Source organism: Ranitomeya imitator, chromosome 7 (genome assembly GCF_032444005.1).
Source record: "Ranitomeya imitator isolate aRanImi1 chromosome 7, aRanImi1.pri, whole genome shotgun sequence".
In the NCBI taxonomy this organism is placed as follows: Eukaryota; Metazoa; Chordata; class Amphibia; order Anura; family Dendrobatidae; genus Ranitomeya; species Ranitomeya imitator.
The window spans coordinates 182431765-182451709 of record NC_091288.1 but is presented as its reverse complement, the minus strand read 5'-3'; the positions used below and the strand labels follow the sequence as shown (position 1 = coordinate 182451709).

At 43.7% G+C, this 19945-nt stretch overlaps 1 protein-coding gene across 2 annotated transcripts in view; it reads right to left on the bottom strand.

The window, feature by feature from the left end:
• Positions 1-13224, bottom strand: part of VWA3A (von Willebrand factor A domain containing 3A) — a 79764-nt gene extending 66540 nt beyond the window's left edge. The window contains exons 1-2 of one of the 2 annotated variants that reach the window (XR_011314708.1): positions 13181-13224; positions 8237-8311 (exon numbers count right to left, since the gene is read on the bottom strand). Coding sequence is in view for 1 of the 2 variants with exons in the window: in XM_069734169.1 (XP_069590270.1) it covers positions 8237-8301 (65 nt within the window). In the remaining variant the exon portion in view is untranslated. The remainder of the gene's footprint in view (positions 1-8236; positions 8312-13180) is intronic. The other variant, XM_069734169.1, reaches the window with a different exon arrangement.
• Positions 13225-19945: the final 6721 nt, after the last annotated feature.

Here is a 19945-nt window from a genome sequence, read left to right as displayed (position 1 = left end):
CACCGCGGCATACATCCTGTATATCAGGATATATTGAAAGGCTCTGACGTAATGTGCACAGAGGCCAAGCCGTACGGAGAAAACGAATCGCCTTTCACCAGTATCTATTCCAGCTTCTTGTTCGCTGGAACATTAGTGCTAACGAGCTTTATAGTCATTAGTGAAGCGCGGATCAGTCCTGGATAATTGATAACAGTTCTCAGCACGACACGTACCGAGAGCGCACACGCGGGAAACACTCGGAGATGACCGAGATGCTGAACCCACAAGCGTGAACGCACCGCGGTCAAATTGAGCGCCGATCAATGCATCTACTGCACTTTACTCCGAGGATATAAAAATATCCATGGCTCAGGATGTCCTTGTCTCAGGCGAGCCTACGTCACACGTGAAGATCTCAGAAGTTATCTGCTCCGCATCGTGTTCAGTGATATCCGCCCGGATGGATCGGAGCTTTAATTAGACATCTATTCTGCACTGTCTATCGGCTGTCTGACATAATCCGAGATCTGTCTCATCAGAAGCTCATGGGTGAGATACAGGTGGATTCTGTCTGGACCGGCACCGCAAAACCAACGCAAAAAGTGAACATAATGTACAGCAATGTCAAAACAACATTGCTGTGCACCTCTTTAATGTGTATTCTATTTCTTTTAGCTACTTCAGGTTTCTGAAAAGAAAGCAAATGTCACGACTCTGTTGCAGGATGTCCCAGGACCGGGGGCTCCTTCTCTGTCCCTATCGATAGGGTGCGCCCCAGCTCGCCCTGTTACCCCGGATTACTTCTGTTGGTGAAGAGGCCAGGGCTACGTACCTTGCTTTAGCTTCTGAATCCACTCTCAGTCCGTACCTTTCCCTGCCCAGGGAAGAGGGGAGTAGTAGTGTACCGTAATACACCAACCAGAATAACAAGGTAATATAAACAGGGATAAAGGAAAATACTAAACATACAAATATACTCACACATTCACCAGAGGATTGCACTGGGGAGTGGAGGATGGGGTTTAACCAAAGTAGAAGAGGAAAGGGAATTATCACTCCAAACCTAGCAACAGTCAGAGATAAATCCACCAAACCACCAAAAACCACTCCTCTAATTCTAGGTAAAACGATCCTCTCCACAACTCAGCAACTACAACCAATAGAGATGGTGAAGTAAACACGATCAATAGTAAATAGAAATGACAAATCTTTATTAATATATAAAAAGATACATACAACAATGACAGTGCACATGTATATATTTAAATACAAAGACTAATGTTATAAATAGTAACAGCAGAGATGGGAATCCTAAAACTCTGCTGTCAATTGTCAATGGACTATGTACTACGACAACAGAGACATACAAAACTGGAAACACCCATAAACACCTATGTATATAGAGCATAATATCCAAAGAGATACTAAAATGGTTATAGTGCTGCGGTAGACTGTGACCTAATATAAACTCCTAAAGATAGGCCATAAATATATAAATGAATGATAATCAATATGGTACCACAACCACTAGGCCAGTACCTGTAAATCGTATGTAAAAGTGGCAGTACCAAAACGAACCCATGACCCATCTACCATCTATAATATCCATTACCTGCAGCCATAGCAAAGGTGAATACGCGGTGCCCAGATGACCCCGACGCGCGTTTCGCTGTCCTGCAGCTTCGTCAGGAGGTAACTAGCTGTATGCATGGCTTCTATTATATACAAACTAAGATGACCCAATTGTGTGCAGCTGCTGCGGCGCGTACCCGGCATGTTGCCGCCCGATGACGAGCGCGGCGCTCAAGGATCGCGTCACCCGGCAACAAAGCCCGGTCACATGACCGCGCCTGTTACCAAGGCAGCGCGACGCCCATACAGAGCACCGCTACCCTCACCGAACAGCAGTGCATGCGCAGGTCGCGCTCTAGTCTGCATGTAAACACAAAGACGTCTGCCTGGTATTAACCGATAATATGCCTCAACCTAACTGACTACCATAGCTAATATGTACAGTGGCATGGTCTATATGCACCCATAGATAAAAGGTATATATATATATATAGAACTTAGTATCGCCCTTCCTCTCGCCCATTTAAGTATAAGTCTCCGTGACTACCCATGTATACCGGCACAGCACACTACCTCATCATACGCCTCCACTAGGATGACTACATAGCATGATACCCATCACAGTAAAGGAACATATATATCATACATAACACTGGTGGCATACATCTATCATAATGGAAACTAACTTAAATAGGCATGTGCATATAGGACCACAGTACATAATAACGACCATGTTAAAAAATGTTACGGCCTGTGATAACTACATACATGCCTAATATATTATCACACTACATAATCAATACTACTATCAAAGACGGTGCAACAGTTTACACACATATATAATACATAAACGTTATTACCTAACATAGTTATACACTGTATTCGCCATAACATGACCCGTAACTATATCCATAAACGCCTAACACTATATGATTTATAACAGTTGTTCTCCTTTAACAGGATTCTTCCAAATAACACGGTAGATGACTCCACTTTTATAGCACCAAGTAGCTTGACCATCATTCATGGATTCGTCATTAATATTTCCATATACATCAAAACGAAAGGTTGAGGTAAGTATACGACCGACATGCCTAGACAGATGAACATGAAATAAAAATACTGTTAAAAACAACATACACAAAACTAAAATTTGCGCCATACATTAGATGAAGGATTTGAAGCTCACCACCTCATTCAACCCATGAAGTGCTAGGGTATTAAGCAATATGATCCACTTGGTCTCCCTTTTCAGCAATTCTTTCTGATAGTTTCCTCCCCTTATTCCCAACTGTACCCTATCTATTCCTCTTATTCTGAATCCCCTTGGGTCACTATTATGATGGGCTAGAAAATGTCTGGGGATAGTCTTCAATGTTGTGATGTCCTGAGTGGGATCCACATTTCTGATGTCCCTCACGTGCTCTAATACCCTTACTCTCAGCTGTCGCGTAGTCATGCCGATGTAAATCTGATTACATGGGCAAGATGCAAAATATATTACCATATCGGTTCTGCAAGTGATATGGTGAGTGATGTTATATATATGAGATTGGTCACTATTGAAAAATGTGGACGTACGCTCAATAAATTTGCACGCTGAACAATCACCGCATTTAAAACAACCCCATTTAGGACCCAGTCTCTCCGAGAAAAAGGAGTTTTTAGGAGGCACATAATGACTACGAGTCAAGATATCTTTCAGGTTTTTCGATCTCCTCCACTTAATGGATGGCACCTCAGGGAGATGTTTCGCTAGGTCGTTGTCGGCTGTCAGGACTGACCAATGTTTTTTACAAATATCCAATATATCCGTCCATCTGGAATTGAAATCAGTGATCAATCTCACTGGTTGTTCCGCTTGTATCTCTGATTTTTGTTTTTTTACAAGTAACTGATTCCTGGGTGTAAATTTGGCACGCCGATAGCCCACCCTGATATTTCTATGATTATAACCCCTTTGTTTTAAATTTTGTGTCAGAATTTTTGCCTGATTTTCAAATTTCAAATTATCCGAGCAAATACGTTTCATACGTAATTTATTGAGCGTACGTCCACATTTTTCAATAGTGACCAATCTCATATATATAACATCACTCACCATATCACTTGCAGAACCGATATGGTAATATATTTTGCATCTTGCCCATGTAATCAGATTTACATCGGCATGACTACGCGACAGCTGAGAGTAAGGGTATTAGAGCACGTGAGGGACATCAGAAATGTGGATCCCACTCAGGACATCACAACATTGAAGACTATCCCCAGACATTTTCTAGCCCATCATAATAGTGACCCAAGGGGATTCAGAATAAGAGGAATAGATAGGGTACAGTTGGGAATAAGGGGAGGAAACTATCAGAAAGAATTGCTGAAAAGGGAGACCAAGTGGATCATATTGCTTAATACCCTAGCACTTCATGGGTTGAATGAGGTGGTGAGCTTCAAATCCTTCATCTAATGTATGGCGCGAATTTTAGTTTTGTGTATGTTGTTTTTAACAGTATTTTTATTTCATGTTCATCTGTCTAGGCATGTCGGTCGTATACTTACCTCAACCTTTCGTTTTGATGTATATGGAAATATTAATGACGAATCCATGAATGATGGTCAAGCTACTTGGTGCTATAAAAGTGGAGTCATCTACCGTGTTATTTGGAAGAATCCTGTTAAAGGAGAACAACTGTTATAAATCATATAGTGTTAGGCGTTTATGGATATAGTTACGGGTCATGTTATGGCGAATACAGTGTATAACTATGTTAGGTAATAACGTTTATGTATTATATATGTGTGTAAACTGTTGCACCATCTTTGATAGTAGTATTGATTATGTAGTGTGATAATATATTAGGCATGTATGTAGTTATGACAGGCCGTAACATTTTTTAACATGGTCGTTATTATGTACTGTGGTCCTATATGCACATGCCTATTTAAGTTAGTTTCCATTATGATAGATGTATGCCACCAGTGTTATGTATGATATATATGTTCCTTTACTGTGATGGGTATCATGCTATGTAGTCATCCTAGTGGAGGCGTATGATGAGGTAGTGTGCTGTGCCGGTATACATGGGTAGTCACGGAGACTTATGCTTAAATGGGCGAGAGGAAGGGCGATACTAAGTTCTATATATATATATATATATATATATATATATACCTTTTATCTATGGGTGCATATAGACCATGCCACTGTACATATTAGCTATGGTAGTCAGTTAGGTTGAGGCATATTATCGGTTAATACCAGGCAGACGTCTTTGTGTTTACATGCAGACTAGAGCGCGACCCGCGCATGCGCTGCTGTTCGGTGAGGGTAGCGGTGCTCTGTATGGGCGTCGCGCTGCCTTGGTAACAGGCGCGGTCAGGTGACCGGGCTTTGTTGCCGGGTGACGCGATCCTTGAGCGCCGCGCTCGTCATCAGGCGGCAACATGCCGGGTACGCGCCGCAGCAGCTGCACACAATTGGGTCATCTTAGTTTGTATATAATAGACGCCATGCATACAGCTAGTTACCTCCTGACGAAGCTGCAGGACAGCGAAACGCGCGTCGGGGTCATCTGGGCACCGCGTATTCACCTTTGCTATGGCTGCAGGTAATGGATATTATAGATGGTAGATGGGTCATGGGTTCGTTTTGGTACTGCCACTTTTACATACGATTTACAGGTACTGGCCTAGTGGTTGTGGTACCATATTGATTATCATTCATTTATATATTTATGGCCTATCTTTAGGAGTTTATATTAGGTCACAGTCTACCGCAGCACTATAACCATTTTAGTATCTCTTTGGATATTATGCTCTATATACATAGGTGTTTATGGGTGTTTCCAGTTTTGTATGTCTCTTGTCGTAGTACATAGTCCATTGACAATTGACAGCAGAGTTTTAGGATTCCCATCTCTGCTGTTACTATTTATAACATTAGTCTTTGTATTTAAATATATACATGTGCACTGTCATTGTTGTATGTATCTTTTTATATATTAATAAAGATTTGTTATTTCTATAAATCCACCAAACGCCTTCTCCAGGAATAACCAGTAACAACCTTCAGCAATGCAGCATAAGCTAGCTCTGACAATGAGTGCTAGCCAGGAACCAGATTATATAGGAGATGGGAGTGACTAACAGTGAACAGCTGAGAGCCTTAATGCAGGAAAGCATCCAGGAGCTCTCAACTGAGCAGATTAACCCCTCCACTGCTAAATTAAATTTATACCGTTTAATATGAAGGTCAAGTGCTTCTAACCAGTGCAGGAGTAGGAGAAATCATACGTTGTGGTCTTCTGGCTCCCCTCTGTCACGGCAAGTTCCACAACTGTCCCATTCATCGGAAGAAACCCCATTCACCAGGTGAATTCACCCTTTGAATACGACATTGCGTGTTGGGTGCTGATTTTTGCACTACATATTTGCAGAAGAATCTACAGCAAAATCTATGCATGTTACACTTGGATTTTGCTGCGGACTTGCCAGAATTTAAAATATAAACTCGCAGGTCAATTTCTGCTTAAAAAGTGGCAGCAAGATGAATATGTGATTTGGTGAAATCCCATCTACTTATCTCATGCTATATTCTGCAAGCTAAAAATCCACACCAAATACACAATGCGCGAATGTATCCTTATGTTGTAGTATTTCACAGGGAATTTCACTTTCTGTAATGCACAGGGTGAAATATGTGGCAATTCTGCAGCAAAATCTGCAATAATTCACTCATGTGGATTTTGCAGCGGATTCTGCAAAACAAATCTGCATGTGACCTGCAGCAAAATCTGCAACACTAGATTACTGAGGGAAAATCAGCTACAAATCTGATACAGGGCCGACATACAGCAGCTTTTAAAATCCACAGGTCAATTTTCACATCTGCGGTAAAACCGTGAGCATTAATGCTGCAAATGTAAAATCTGTAGCGTGGGTCGATTAACGCCGTGACTGTGTAAATGTGGAGGTATAATTCAGAGCAATATGGGGAGATAGAAGGGATCTGCTCAAAGATATACTATGGCAACTCCATGGGGTTGAGGTCTGGGCTCTATGCGGCCGGTCATGTTCTTCCACATCAAACTCGTCAAACCATGTTCTCCTGGCATTTGCCAATCCCAGACTCCCCCACCAGATACAGAAGGGTGATCCGTCACTGCACAGAACACGTTTCCACGGCTCCAGAGTTCAATGGTGACCTTACACCACTCAATCCGACGCTTAAAATTGTGCTTTATGATGTAAGGCTGCATGGGGGGCCGGATGTTATACACTGGGGGTGAGAGGCCGGATGTTATACACTGGGGGTGAGGGGCCGGATGCTATACACTGGGGGTGAGGGGCCGGATGTTATACAGAGGGCCGGATCTTATATACTGGGGTTGAGGGGCCGGATGTTATACACTGGGGTTGAGGGCCGGATCTTATATACTGGGGGTGAGAGGCCGGATGTTATACACTGGGGGTGAGGGGCCGGATGTTATACACTGGGGGTGAGGGGCCGGATGTTATACACTGGGGGTGAGAGGCCGGATGTTATACACTGGGGGTGAGGGGCCGGATGCTATACACTGGGGGTGAGGGCCGGATCTTATATACTGGGGGTGAGAGGCCGGATGTTATACACTGGGGGTGAGGGGCCGGATGTTATACACTGGGGGTGAGAGGCCGGATGTTATACACTGGGGGTGAGGGGCCGGATGCTATACACTGGGGGTGAGAGGCCGGATGTTATACAGAGGGCCGGATCTTATATACTGGGGTTGAGGGGCCGGATGTTATACACTGGGGTTGAGGGCCGGATCTTATATACTGGGGGTGAGAGGCCGGATGTTATACACTGGGGGTGAGGGGCCGGATGTTATACACTGGGGGCGAAGGGCTGGATGCTATACACTGGGGGCGAGGGGCTGGATGTTATACACTGGGGGCTAGGGGCCGGATGTTATACACTGGGGTTGAGGGCCGGATCTTATATACTGGGGTTGAGGGTCCGGATGTTATACACTGGGGGTGAGGGGCCGGATGTTATACACTGGGGGTGAGGGGCCGGATGTTATACACTGGGGTTGAGGGCCGGATCTTATATACTGGGGTTGAGGGTCCGGATGTTATACACTGGGGGTGAAGGGCCGGATGTTATACACTGGGGGTGAGGGGCCGGATGTTATACACTGGGGGCGAGGGGCCGGATGTTATACACTGGGGGTGAGGGGCCGGATGTTATACACTGGAGGGGAGGGGCCGGATGTTATACACTGGGGGCAAGGGGCTGGATGTTATACACTGGGGGCGAGGGGCCAGATGTTATACACTGGGGTGAAGGGCCAGATGTTATACACTGGGGGTGAAGGGCCAGATGTTATACACTGGGGGCAAGGGGCTGCATGTTATACACTGGGGGTGAGGGGCCGGATGTTATACACGGGGGGCGAGGGGCCAGATGTTATATACTGAGGCGAGGGGCCAGATGTTATATACTGAGGCGAGGGGCCAGATGTTATATACTGGGGGCGAGGGGCCAGATGTTATATACTGGGGGCGAGGGGCCTGAATGAACAACCTGAATGATTAAGCGGGATGGCGTAAAAACTTTTTTCCACCCAGTGTATTCCAAAGAGAAGATTATTTAACTTCCTTTCAAAAGTTATACAAAACGAAGAAGAGATTAAATACTTACTAAGAAGTTTTGAAGAACTGATCGTTCCCCAGTACAAGAGCCATGCTGTCTGTATGCAAGTCCATTGGGTGACACCTGCAGAGAACAGATACACAGATATACAGTGTGGGAAATAAGTATTTGATCCCTTGCTGATATTGTAAGTTTGCCCACTGACAAAGACATGAACAGTCTATAATTTAAAGGGTAGGTTAATGTTAACATTGTAAAAGGTTTTTAAATATTTGCGCTAAAAATTCAGTTAAAAACATAAATAAATAAAACACCGTATTAACCTCTCACTGATAGTCTCATGGGTGTTAGTAGATGGTTACCTCGGTCCTATAGACTGTATTCAAATGATGCCTCCTGCGTCCAGAAAGGTCCTTTAAGTAGCGTTCGCCCGGTTTCTTGTATAAATTCTCTGTCCAGATGATGCCAAATGCCGGAAGGTGGTGAGTAATAAACAGTTGACCAGAGGACGCCGTCCCGGCCGGTGACTGGCTTGCCCCCCTGGAATGTACGAGTCTGCCATGCACTGGCAGTAGTGGCTCAATCTAGAAGATAGAGCCGGCAAGGCGCAGTGTGACTGCAGGACCTTGCGTGACGTCACTGACACGTGATAGCTTCACGTGACCGGCTACAGGGCGCACACAGAACCACACTAACCTACGCGTTTCGGAATCTCTGATTCCTTCCACAGGAATGGTTCGGTGTGCATAGTGGGTGCCTTTTATATCATGCCAGATCTATTGCTACTCAATCATTAATTGAAAGCAAACAGGCGGCGGGATAGTTGTTTTGAACACTATTGATTACAACAAAGAATCCATACGCCTGTTAGGTGACACCTGTACTTATAGAAAACTTGAGGTAGATCCAACAGCTCAGTATCTGGAGGAAATGCAACATTTGATTAAAATGGGTTTTCATAAGGGGTTTCAAAACAAAAACGAACTTGACTTTATTAATATCACTCATCCCAGAGTCCCATATTTCTACTATTTACCAAAAGAGCATAAAGACCACATACAACCACCCGGCAGACCAATAACTTCTGCCATAGGTGGTCTTACATCCAACCTTTCCAGACTCGTGGATTGTCATCTACAGAAACTATGTCCCAAACTCCCGTCCTACTTGATGGATAGTTCACATATTTTAAATATTTTACAAAACACACCATGGGAAGAACATTATATAATAGGAACTTTGGATATTACTTCCCTATACACCGTAATTGAACACAAAAAAGGGTGTGAAGCAGTAAGGCACTTCATGTCTAAGAATAGTCAGACACCAGAAGATCAAACCTCCTTCATTATAGACTGCATAGATTTTATATTAATGCATAGTTATTTTAAATGTGGGACGCACTACTACTCCCAGGAGCGGGGTACTGCCATGGGTACCAGGTTCGCCCCCAGTTATGCAAACCTATATGTCGGGAAGTGGGAAGAAGAAACCATTTTCCGTGGGGGAAAACTGCGGGCGAGCCTGGTCCTATGGCAGAGGTTTATTGATGATATAGTATTCATATGGTCGGGTGGTCCCCTTTTATTAAGTAATTTTATTCATGATTTAAATAAAAATGATTATTTTTTTAAAGTTCACTGCTACGACCAGTAATAAAGAAATGCATTTTTTAGATTTAAAAATTGTGGTAGAGAATGGTAGAACCCAGACCCAGATATATCATGAGCCCACCGACTCTAATAAATATATTGCCCTAGACAGCTGCCATCTTCCAAGTTGGCTCCTTAATGTTCCGAAGAGCCAATTTATAAGAGCTCATAGGAATTGCTCTAGGCCAGAGGACTATAATACAGAAGCCGACCTCTTAGTGGAGAGATTTGAATTCAAGGGATATGATAAGCAATTTCTGATGGAAACCAAAAGGCAGGTTGGAAGATATCCACGAGAAAAATTGCTGATGCAGAAGGATGAAAAAGAGAATATTAGTAAAAAAAAATGGGAAAACGGTGAAATCCCAATTATGACACAATATAATTCTAACACTAAATTCCTAAACAAGATCGTTAGTAAACATTGGAATATTCTGAAGGAGGACAAGGTAATTGGAGAATTATTACCAATGCGTCCGAGATTTGTTTACAAAAAGGGAAAATAACTTGGGAAATATAATAGCTGCTACGATCTGTAGACCTCTGAAGATGAGAAATTCCCTTTTACCACAACGCCCCAATGGTTTCTTTCCTTGCAAAAAATGCTTACCATGTAAAAAACTGGGTACTAAAAACAGACTTCAATCTCTAATGAATCATCGGCAATTAATATTAAAGATTTTATTACTTGTTCCACTAAAGGTATAATATAGGGCTTAACTTGTCCTTGCGGAAAATTATATATAGGCCGGACTATACGCCCAATCAATGCATGTGAGGATCGGAGAACACTTACGCAACATTAGCAACAAGTTTATGGGACATCCTCTATCTCAGCATTTTGTGTTATGACCTGGTGGTCAGGACAATAATGGACCTGGTGGTTAAGAGCACACGGAATGACCTGATAGTTACTGATAATAAAGGACGAGCTCTGGGACGTGGGAACTCTGCTGACCGCAATCCCTAAACCTATCAACCACACTAGAAATAGCCATGGATTGCGCTTAACGCTCCCTATGCAACTCGGCACAGCCTAAGGAACTAGCTAGCCCTGAAGATAGAAAAATAAAGCCTACCTTGCCTCAGAGAAATTCCCCAAAGGAAAAGGCAGCCCCCCACATATAAAGACTGTGAGTAAAGATGAAAATACAAACACAGAGATGAAATAGATTTAGCAAAGTGAGGCCCGACTTACTGAACAGACCGAGGATAGGAAAGGTAGCTTTGCGGTCAGCACAAAAACCTACAAAAAGACCACGCAGAGGGCGCAAAAAGACCCTCCGCACCGACTCACTGTGCGGAGGCGCTCCCTCTGCGTCCCAGAGCTTCCAGCAAGCAAGACAACAACAAAATAGCAAGCTGGACAGAAAAATAGCAAACCAGAGAAAAACAGGCAGGCACTTAGCTTCTACTGGGAAGACAGGTCATAAGAACGATCCAGGAGAGAACAAGACCAATACTGGAACATTGACAGGTGGCATGGAGCAAAGATCTAAGTGGCGTTAAATAGAGCAGCCAGCTAACGAATTAACCTCGCCACCTGTGGAAGGAAACTCAGAAACACCCACAGCCACCAGAGGAATTCCATGGATAGAACCAGCCGAAGTACCATTCATGACCACAGGAGGGAGCCCGACAACAGAATTCACAACAGTTTTGCAAAACACCATGGGGGTTCATTGAAAGATATTATAGTCACCGGACTTAAAATAGTTAAAAAAAAGACTGGCGTGTCGCCTTGCCGGCTCTATCTTCTAGATTGAGCCACTACTGATAGTTCACGGCAGACTCGCACTTTCCAGGGGGGCACGCCAGTCACCGGCCGGGACGGCGTCCTCTGGTCAACTGTTTATTACTCACCACCTTCCGGCATTTGGCATCATCGGGACAGAGAATTTATACAAGAAACCAGGCGAACGCTACTTTCCGGACGCAGGAGGCATCATTTGAATACAGTCTAAAGGACCGAGGTAACCATCTACTAACACCCATGAGACTATCAGTGAGAGGTTAATACGGTGTTTTATTTATTTATGTTTTTAACTGAATTTTTAGCACAAATATTTAAAAAAAAACTTTGATATTGTTTATTTCTTGGACGAACAGAGTGGTTTCGTCCTTATATTTGCTGCAATTTATTTTCAGGTGTCCATCACTGATCATTCTGGGCCAATTTGATCTGCCCGTTTAACCCCTTCGCGCTCCACGACAGATGCATACGCCGTGGGGCGTTATCAGAGGCCTCGGAGCAGGCTCAGAAACAGAGCCCGCTCCACATATGGCAGGTGCCGACTCCATTACACAGCCGGCGCCTGGCTAGCTATATACTGCTCAATAAGTGCATGGAAAGTGTACACATCTGATGCTTCCTGTAGGAAAACACGCTCGACCGCTCTCGGCTGGCTCCTACCAGACCCCGATGAGTCCAGACAGTGACAGCTGTGTCCCTGTAACAGGCCATCTTCCCCTGTAACTGAGGCTCCTATGGATGGCCTGGTTACAGTGGAGAAAATCATTAAAAATATTTAAAAATACATAAATACAATTCCCCAGAGAGCTGTCATAATATCTTACAAATTATGTATATTAAAACAAAAAATAAGTAAAAGTCCACACTGCAAAAAAAAAAAAAAAAAAAAAAAAAACAACAACTTTTGTTTCATATAAAATACATTTTATTACATACATGTAATAACCTGGAGAATCTAGAATCTGAGCTTCAATGGGGACAGTGATGATGATGATGATGATGATGTCTGTAAAGCGCTGGGGAATTATTGCGAGCCGAATAAATAAAATCGAAAGGTAATTTTGGTGTGAAACCCAAGCAATAAAAAAAAATAAAAATAATTATAATATTAAACAATAGAACTTTTTTTTGCTATATTTGTGTCGCAAGTAAATATATAAATATTATTTATTTATAAGGTTTATGAACTGTAAAACAGTGTTAAAAACAATAAAACAATGCAGCCATGGAAGAAAAAAAAACTGAAATAAAAAAACTAAAATAATAATAAAAAAAAAAGTATATATATATATATATTCATACATATAAATGAAAAAAATTGTCTGGTCGTTAACCGGTTAATATATTTGCTCACTACAACCAACCACTGTCCACTGTAGCCAATCAGCGATCCGCTTACATGGTCTCACAGCACTGGGAGAAGTGAAACGTGCATTCTGATTGGTTTGAGTCCGTTTTCTCACGGCAGTATATAGTGCACCCCTTGCTGCTCATATATAACAGACCCTTCTTATTAATGACATTTACCTGCGTGGTTCTCGCCAGCGCAGTCCACGCGGAATAATAAATAAACCCACCAGTAATTACCTTGTAAATTCCCCGTTCCGGCCAACTTCCTGCAGCAGAGATGTTAGCGCGTCTCCATAGCGACGGTACGGTCCATCTACCCGGTCAGGGCGGGGGAGGATGGGGAGTAAGTTTCATTGAGCAGATTTGTTTCAGAGTGAAATAACAGGTTGATATATATTTTTTATAATAGTCTTGTATGTGATTTACCCTTGGGAGCGCTTTTGAGGCGCTGGGAGTGAGGTTTGCTGGTAACGTGAGTTGGTACAGTCCGTTTCTAGGCAGAGAATAGTTGAGGCGCATGGCGCCGATAGTTAGTTACCGCTCAGACGGTGCGGCCGCAGGACGTGCTGCTGTGGGTGCGGCTTTTACTGATCATTACACATTCACTGTGAAGGGAGACGCCAGAAACAAGTGATAAATCAAATGAGTGACGAGCTGCCCCCACATGAGTTCTGTCCACATCCCTGACCTCCCCACCATAAATAATGCTCACATTCTCCCATAAACAATGGCTGCAGGTGTGGGGAGAAAAACCCGATATAAATAAATAATAATAAAAAGATTTTATTTTTTTGTTACTGTTTTATGAGACTTTTTTTTCGGGCATTTTCTGTACTTTAAAAAAAAACCTCAATAATGAAGAGATCACTGGTGGTTTTCCAAGCAGCAATGCTAACAAATTGGTCCAAAATAGGCTGACTTAGGGTGGTTTCACACTTGCGTTTTTGTCTGCAGCGTTTTTTGCACGAAAAAACGCATGCGTTTTTTTCCCTATATTTAACATTGAAAACGCATGCGTTTTTTTGTGTACGCGTTTGGTCGCGTTTTCAATCGCATGCGTTTTTTTACTGCATGCGTTCATTTTCAAAAATGCAACTTGTAGTATTTTTGAGAGGCGTTTTTTGGACACAAAAAAACGCATGCGTTTTCATGCGTTTTTTTGGGGTCAAAAAACACATTGGAGTCAATGGGAACGCATGCGTTATTTTGTGCATGCGTTTGCATGCGTTAAAAACGCATGCGTTTAAAAAAAAACAACAACATAAAAACACACTGATAAACCACCCCACACCATAAAATTGATAAAGGGATCCTAACCCTAACCCTACCCCTACCCCTAACCCTAATAATAATAATAATAATAATAATAATAATAATAATAATAATTTTTATTTATATAGCGCCAACATATTCCGCAGCGCTTTACAAATTATAGAGGGGAATTGTACAGACAATAGACATTACAGCATAACAGAAATACCTCTTGGAGCGCCTGATATACTCCCGCCTTACCCGTTACCTCTCCACTCACTCCCTCCTAGACCCTTCACAGTCCGGTTTCCGCCCCCTACATTCGACAGAAACTGCACTCATCAAAGTGACCAATGACCTTCTGACAGCAAAACGTAATGGTGACCACTCTCTGCTCATTCTTCTCGACCTTTCTGCAGCTTTCGACACTGTTGACCACCCTCTCCTTCTCTCTAGGCTCCAGTCACTAGGCATTAAGGACACTGCTCTCTCCTGGTTCTCCTCCTTTCTTTCTAACCTCTCCTTCAGTGTTCTGTTCTCTGGCTCCACTTCATCTCCTCTTCCTCTCACTGTTGGGGTACCTCAGGGCTCAGTCCTTGGCCCCCTTCTGTTCTCTCTCTACACAGCCCCAATTGGACAGACCATCAGCAGATTTGGCTTTCAGTACCATCTTTATGCCGACGACACACAACTATATACGTCATCCCCTGACCTTACCCCCGCTGTACTACAGAATGCCACTGACTGTCTGTCCGCAGTCTCCAACATCATGTCCGCTCTCTATCTGAAACTCAACCTCTCCAAAACTGAACTTCTTCTGCTCCCACCATCTACTAACCTCCCTAAATCTGACATTTCCCTCTCCGTGGGTGGCACCATAATAACACCCCGGCAGCAGGCGCGCTGTCTGGGTGTTATGTTTGACTCCGATCTCTCCTTCACCTCCCATATACAATCTCTTGCCCGCTCGTGCCGCTTACACCTAAAGAACATCTCTAGAATCCGCCCTTTTCTCACCATGGAGACAGCTAAAACCCTCACTGTTGCCCTGATCCACTCCCGCCTGGACTACTGTAACGCTCTATTAATTGGCCTCCCCCTCACTCGACTTTCCCCTCTCCAGTCTATCCTTAATGCAGCAGCCAGGGTCGTCCATCTGGCTAATCGTTACTCGGACGCGTCCGCTCTTCGCCAGTCGTTACACTGGCTGCCCATTCATTACAGGATACAATTCAAAGTACTTGTTCTCACCCACAAAGCTCTCCACAGTGCGGCACCCCCTTACATCTCCTCCCTCATTTCTGTCTATCAGCCTAACAGACCACTGCGCTCTGCAAATGACTTTCGATTAACCTCTGCACTAATCCGTACCTCCCACTCCCGACTCCAAGACTTCTCCCGCGCTGCACCAATCCTCTGGAATGCTCTACCCCAAGATATTAGGACCATCCATAATTTGCATAGTTTTAGGCGCTCGCTCAAAACACATTTGTTCAGAGCGGCCTATCACGTTCACTAATCAAAGTTATGTTTGTGTGTGTGTAGCCCATTCACTATCCCCATCTATTCCCCACCCCCTGAAGATGGCTGGACCATCATTGTAAATACATCATTGTAAATACACACCTGTACTTTGCATCTCCCCCACCTCATTGTAGATTGTAAGCTCTCACGAGCAGGGTCGTCTTATTTTGCTTTAATTATTGTATTGTTAACGTTGTTACTTATGACTTTTGTGTTTGAAACTGTTAAACTGTAAAGCGCTGCGGAATATGTTGGCGCTATATAAATAAAGATTATTATTATTATTATTATTACAGTTCAAAACAGATACCAGGAGGAGTGAGGGCCCTGCTCGCAAGCTTACAAACTATGAGGAAAAGGGGAGACACGAGAGGTGGATGATAACAATTGCTTTAGTTATTCGGACCAGCCATAGTGTAAGGCTCGGGTGTTCATGTAAAGCTGCATGAACCAGTTACCTGCCTAAGTATGTAGCAGTACAGACACAGAGGGCTATTAACTGCATACAGTGACTGAGAACATGATGCGAGGAACCTGGTTTTTTTTTTTTTTTATATATATATATATAAATAGGCCACACAGGGATCGTTAGGTTAATGCATTGAGGCGGTAGGCCAGTCTGAACAAGTGAGTTTTTAGGGTACGCTTAAAACTGTGGGGATTGGGGATTAATCGTATTAACCTAGGTAGTGCATTCCAAAGAATCCCTTTAAGGGTAGGGTTAGGGGTAGGGTTAGGGATAGGGGTAGGGGTAGGGGTAGGGGTAGGGTTAGGATCCCTTTAGGGTTAGGGGTAGGGTTAGGGTTAGGATCCCTTTAGGGTTAGGGTTAGGATCCCTACCCCTAACCCTAACCCTAGCTCTTTCTGTTTATAGTGGGTTTTTTACTCTATTTTGATGATTGACAGCTGTCACACATTTATCTGCATGCGTTTCAAAAACGCAAACGCATGAAAAAACGCATGTAAACGCGTCAAAACGACGCATTTTTTTCACCACATGCAAAAACGCAGCGTTTGCACGCGTTTACATGCGTTTTTTCACCATGCGTTTTTTTTTTTAAAACGCATGCGTTTTGAAACGCAAGTGTGAAACCAACCTAAGATCCAAAAACCACCCGAAGATGCCAGGAGTAGTTTTGAGCATTTTGTCAGCGTTTTTCGCTTGAAAATCCTTCTCCATTGTTGAATACAGTTAAAAAAGTTCTCAGACCGCCAAAAACGCAAAACAAAACTCTTCCCTCTGCTGAGGTAAGGGGAGGATGGCTGATTATGGTAGATTAGATTCTAATCCAGTGTTAGCCCTCATTTCAGCTCTGGGTCATATTTTCCCACAGAAACCTCCTAGAGCACACATGTCAAGCTCTGACTCTGATTATTATATTTGGACCGTGATGCTGGGTACTATGTGGAGCCCATGATACTGTATGGAGCACTATGTGGGGCCCATGATACTATATGAAGCACTATATGGGGCCCATTATACTGTATGGAGCACTATGTGGGGCCCAATATACTGTGTGGAACACTATGTGGGGCCCATTATACTGTATGGAGCACTATGTGGGGCCCATTATACTTTATAGAGCACTAAGTGGGGCCCATTATACTGTATGGAGCACTATGTGGGGCCCATTATACTGTATGGAGAACTAGGGGGGGGGCATTATACTATATGGAGGACTAAGGGGAGCCCATTATACTATATGAAGGACATGGGGACCCATTATGCTATATGGAGGACTAGGGGGGGCATTATACTGTATGGAAGACTAGGTGGGTGGCGTTTTACTGTATGGAGGACTAGGATTGACAATATACTATTTGGAGGACTAAGAGGGGCCATTATGCTTTATGGAGGACTCCATGGGGCCCGTTATACTGTATGGAGCAGTATGTGGGGCACATTCTACTGTATGGAGCAGTATGTGGGGCATGTTATACTGTATGGAGCAGTATGTGGGGCACATTATACTGTATGGAGGACCAGGGGGGCCAATTATACTGTATGGAGGACTATGTGGGGCACAATATTACTGTATGAAGGACTATGTGGGGGGGGGGCACCTTATTTTGTATGGAGGAATATGTGGTCCCATAATTCTGTATGGAGCACTATATGGGACCCATTAAACTGTGTGGGGATCACAGTTGGGACATCATACTGTGATAGCTCACAATACTTTGCTGAGAGGTTACAGTAGCGTCATAATGGCGTGCATGTGGAGGAATTCACTGTGGGGGTATCTTACTATGTTTGGGGGCACTTTTGTTCGCATCATTCTTTATTATCTGTATTATTTATTAACTAAAGGTTCTTCTTTATCCTTTGTTATTACATATTTAACTATTTGGCCATATACATTTTACTGCTCTTACATAGCATATTATAATATTCCAGTATGCTCCATTTGTGATTATGTACTTTGTTCATGGGACAACAGGGGGTTAATTTGTTTCCGTATGAAAAGTTTCATCATTATGTTTGATAAGAAAAAACGTTCTCAATTGTAGACACTTTTTTAAATTCATATCAAGGTCGGCCCGCTACTTTGAGCAATTTTTTCATTTTGACCCTCTTCATATTAGAGTTTGACACTCCTGTCCTAGAGAAAAAAATACAGCCATCATCTTACCAATCATCCTTCAAGCATTGTATACATCCCACACATAGGTATGATATATCCAGATTTCGAGGAACTATTGCGTTCTTGTGGGTTGCTAGCTACCAAAACTTTAGCAATTTCACCCACAAATGCGGATAGACTCCCCGATCATGGATATATTCATGAATTCTCACCGCTTCCCTTCTCTGATCACAACATTCTCTCCTTCACACTCACAAATCCTCGCCTACCCCAGCACACTCCTACCTACCATACATTCAGAAATCTACATGCCATTAACCCTCATACACTTTCAGACTCCCTACACTCATCATTGACCCCAATCTCTTCTTTTTCCTGTCCTGATCTGGTGGTACATCACTTCAATGACACTCTTAGAAGCACCCTTGACCAAGTAGCTTCCCTCACCCTCAGAACCTCCAAACACAGAGTGAAACAGCCCTGGCTCACATCGCGAACCCGATTTCTCCAGGGATGCTCTAGGAGTGCTGAACGCTTATGGAGGAAAACTCACACACCAGAAGACTTTGTCCACTTCAAATTTATGTTAAGGACCTATAACTCTGCCCTTCACCTCGCCAAACAGACCTACTTCACCACCCTGATCTCCTCACTATCCAACAACCCCAAGAAACTTTTTAACACCTTTCACTCCCTCCTCAGGCCAAAAGCACAAGCCCCTATCGCAGACATTTGTGCTGATGACCTGGCTTCCCACTTTATAGAGAAAATAGACAATATCCGTCTGGAAATCCACTCCCAATCACCAAGTTCAGTGACTCCCATTCCTCCCTGCATCTCCCACATTCGATCCCATCACAGAATAAGTCTCCAGGCTCCTCTCCTCTTCTCGTCCGACTACATGCACCACCGACCCCATTCCCTCACACCTTCTCCAGTCTCTCTCTCCAGTCGTCACAACTCAACCAACTACAATCGTTAATCTCACCCTCTCCTCTTGCATTTTCCCCTCCTCCTTCAAATACTCTATCATTACTCCATTACTAAAGAAACTCACTCTCGACCCATCCTGCACAAACAACTACAGACCAGTCTCCAATCTCCCCTTCATCTCTAAACTCTGGGAGCACCTGATCTACTCCCACCTTAGGCTAAGTTCACACTGCGTTAGCAGCAGCCCGTTCAGCACATACGCTAACGGGCTGCTGTAACGCAAGTGCCGCCGTTTGCATCGCGCTAGCACAGATAGAGCATCTGCTAGCTCTTTCTGCGCTAGCGGTGACGGACCTGGAAACACCACAGCCCGCGTCTCAGGGTCCGTCACTCAATGACGGCACATCCCTAGCGCACGCCCATTGTGGGCGTGCGCTAGCGATGCGTCTGACATTGCAGTCTATGGCGGCGTTAACGGACTACGTTCCACTGTGTTATGCCGCGGTGTAACGTAGTCCGTTAAACGTACCACCATAACGCAATGTGAACCAAGCCTTACCCGTTACCTCTGCACTCACTCCCACCTAGACCCTTCACAGTCCGGTTTCCGCCCCCTACATTCGACAGAAACTGCACTCATCAAAGTGACCAATGACCTTCTGACAGCAAAACGTAACAGTGACCACTCTCTGCTCATTCTTCTCGACCT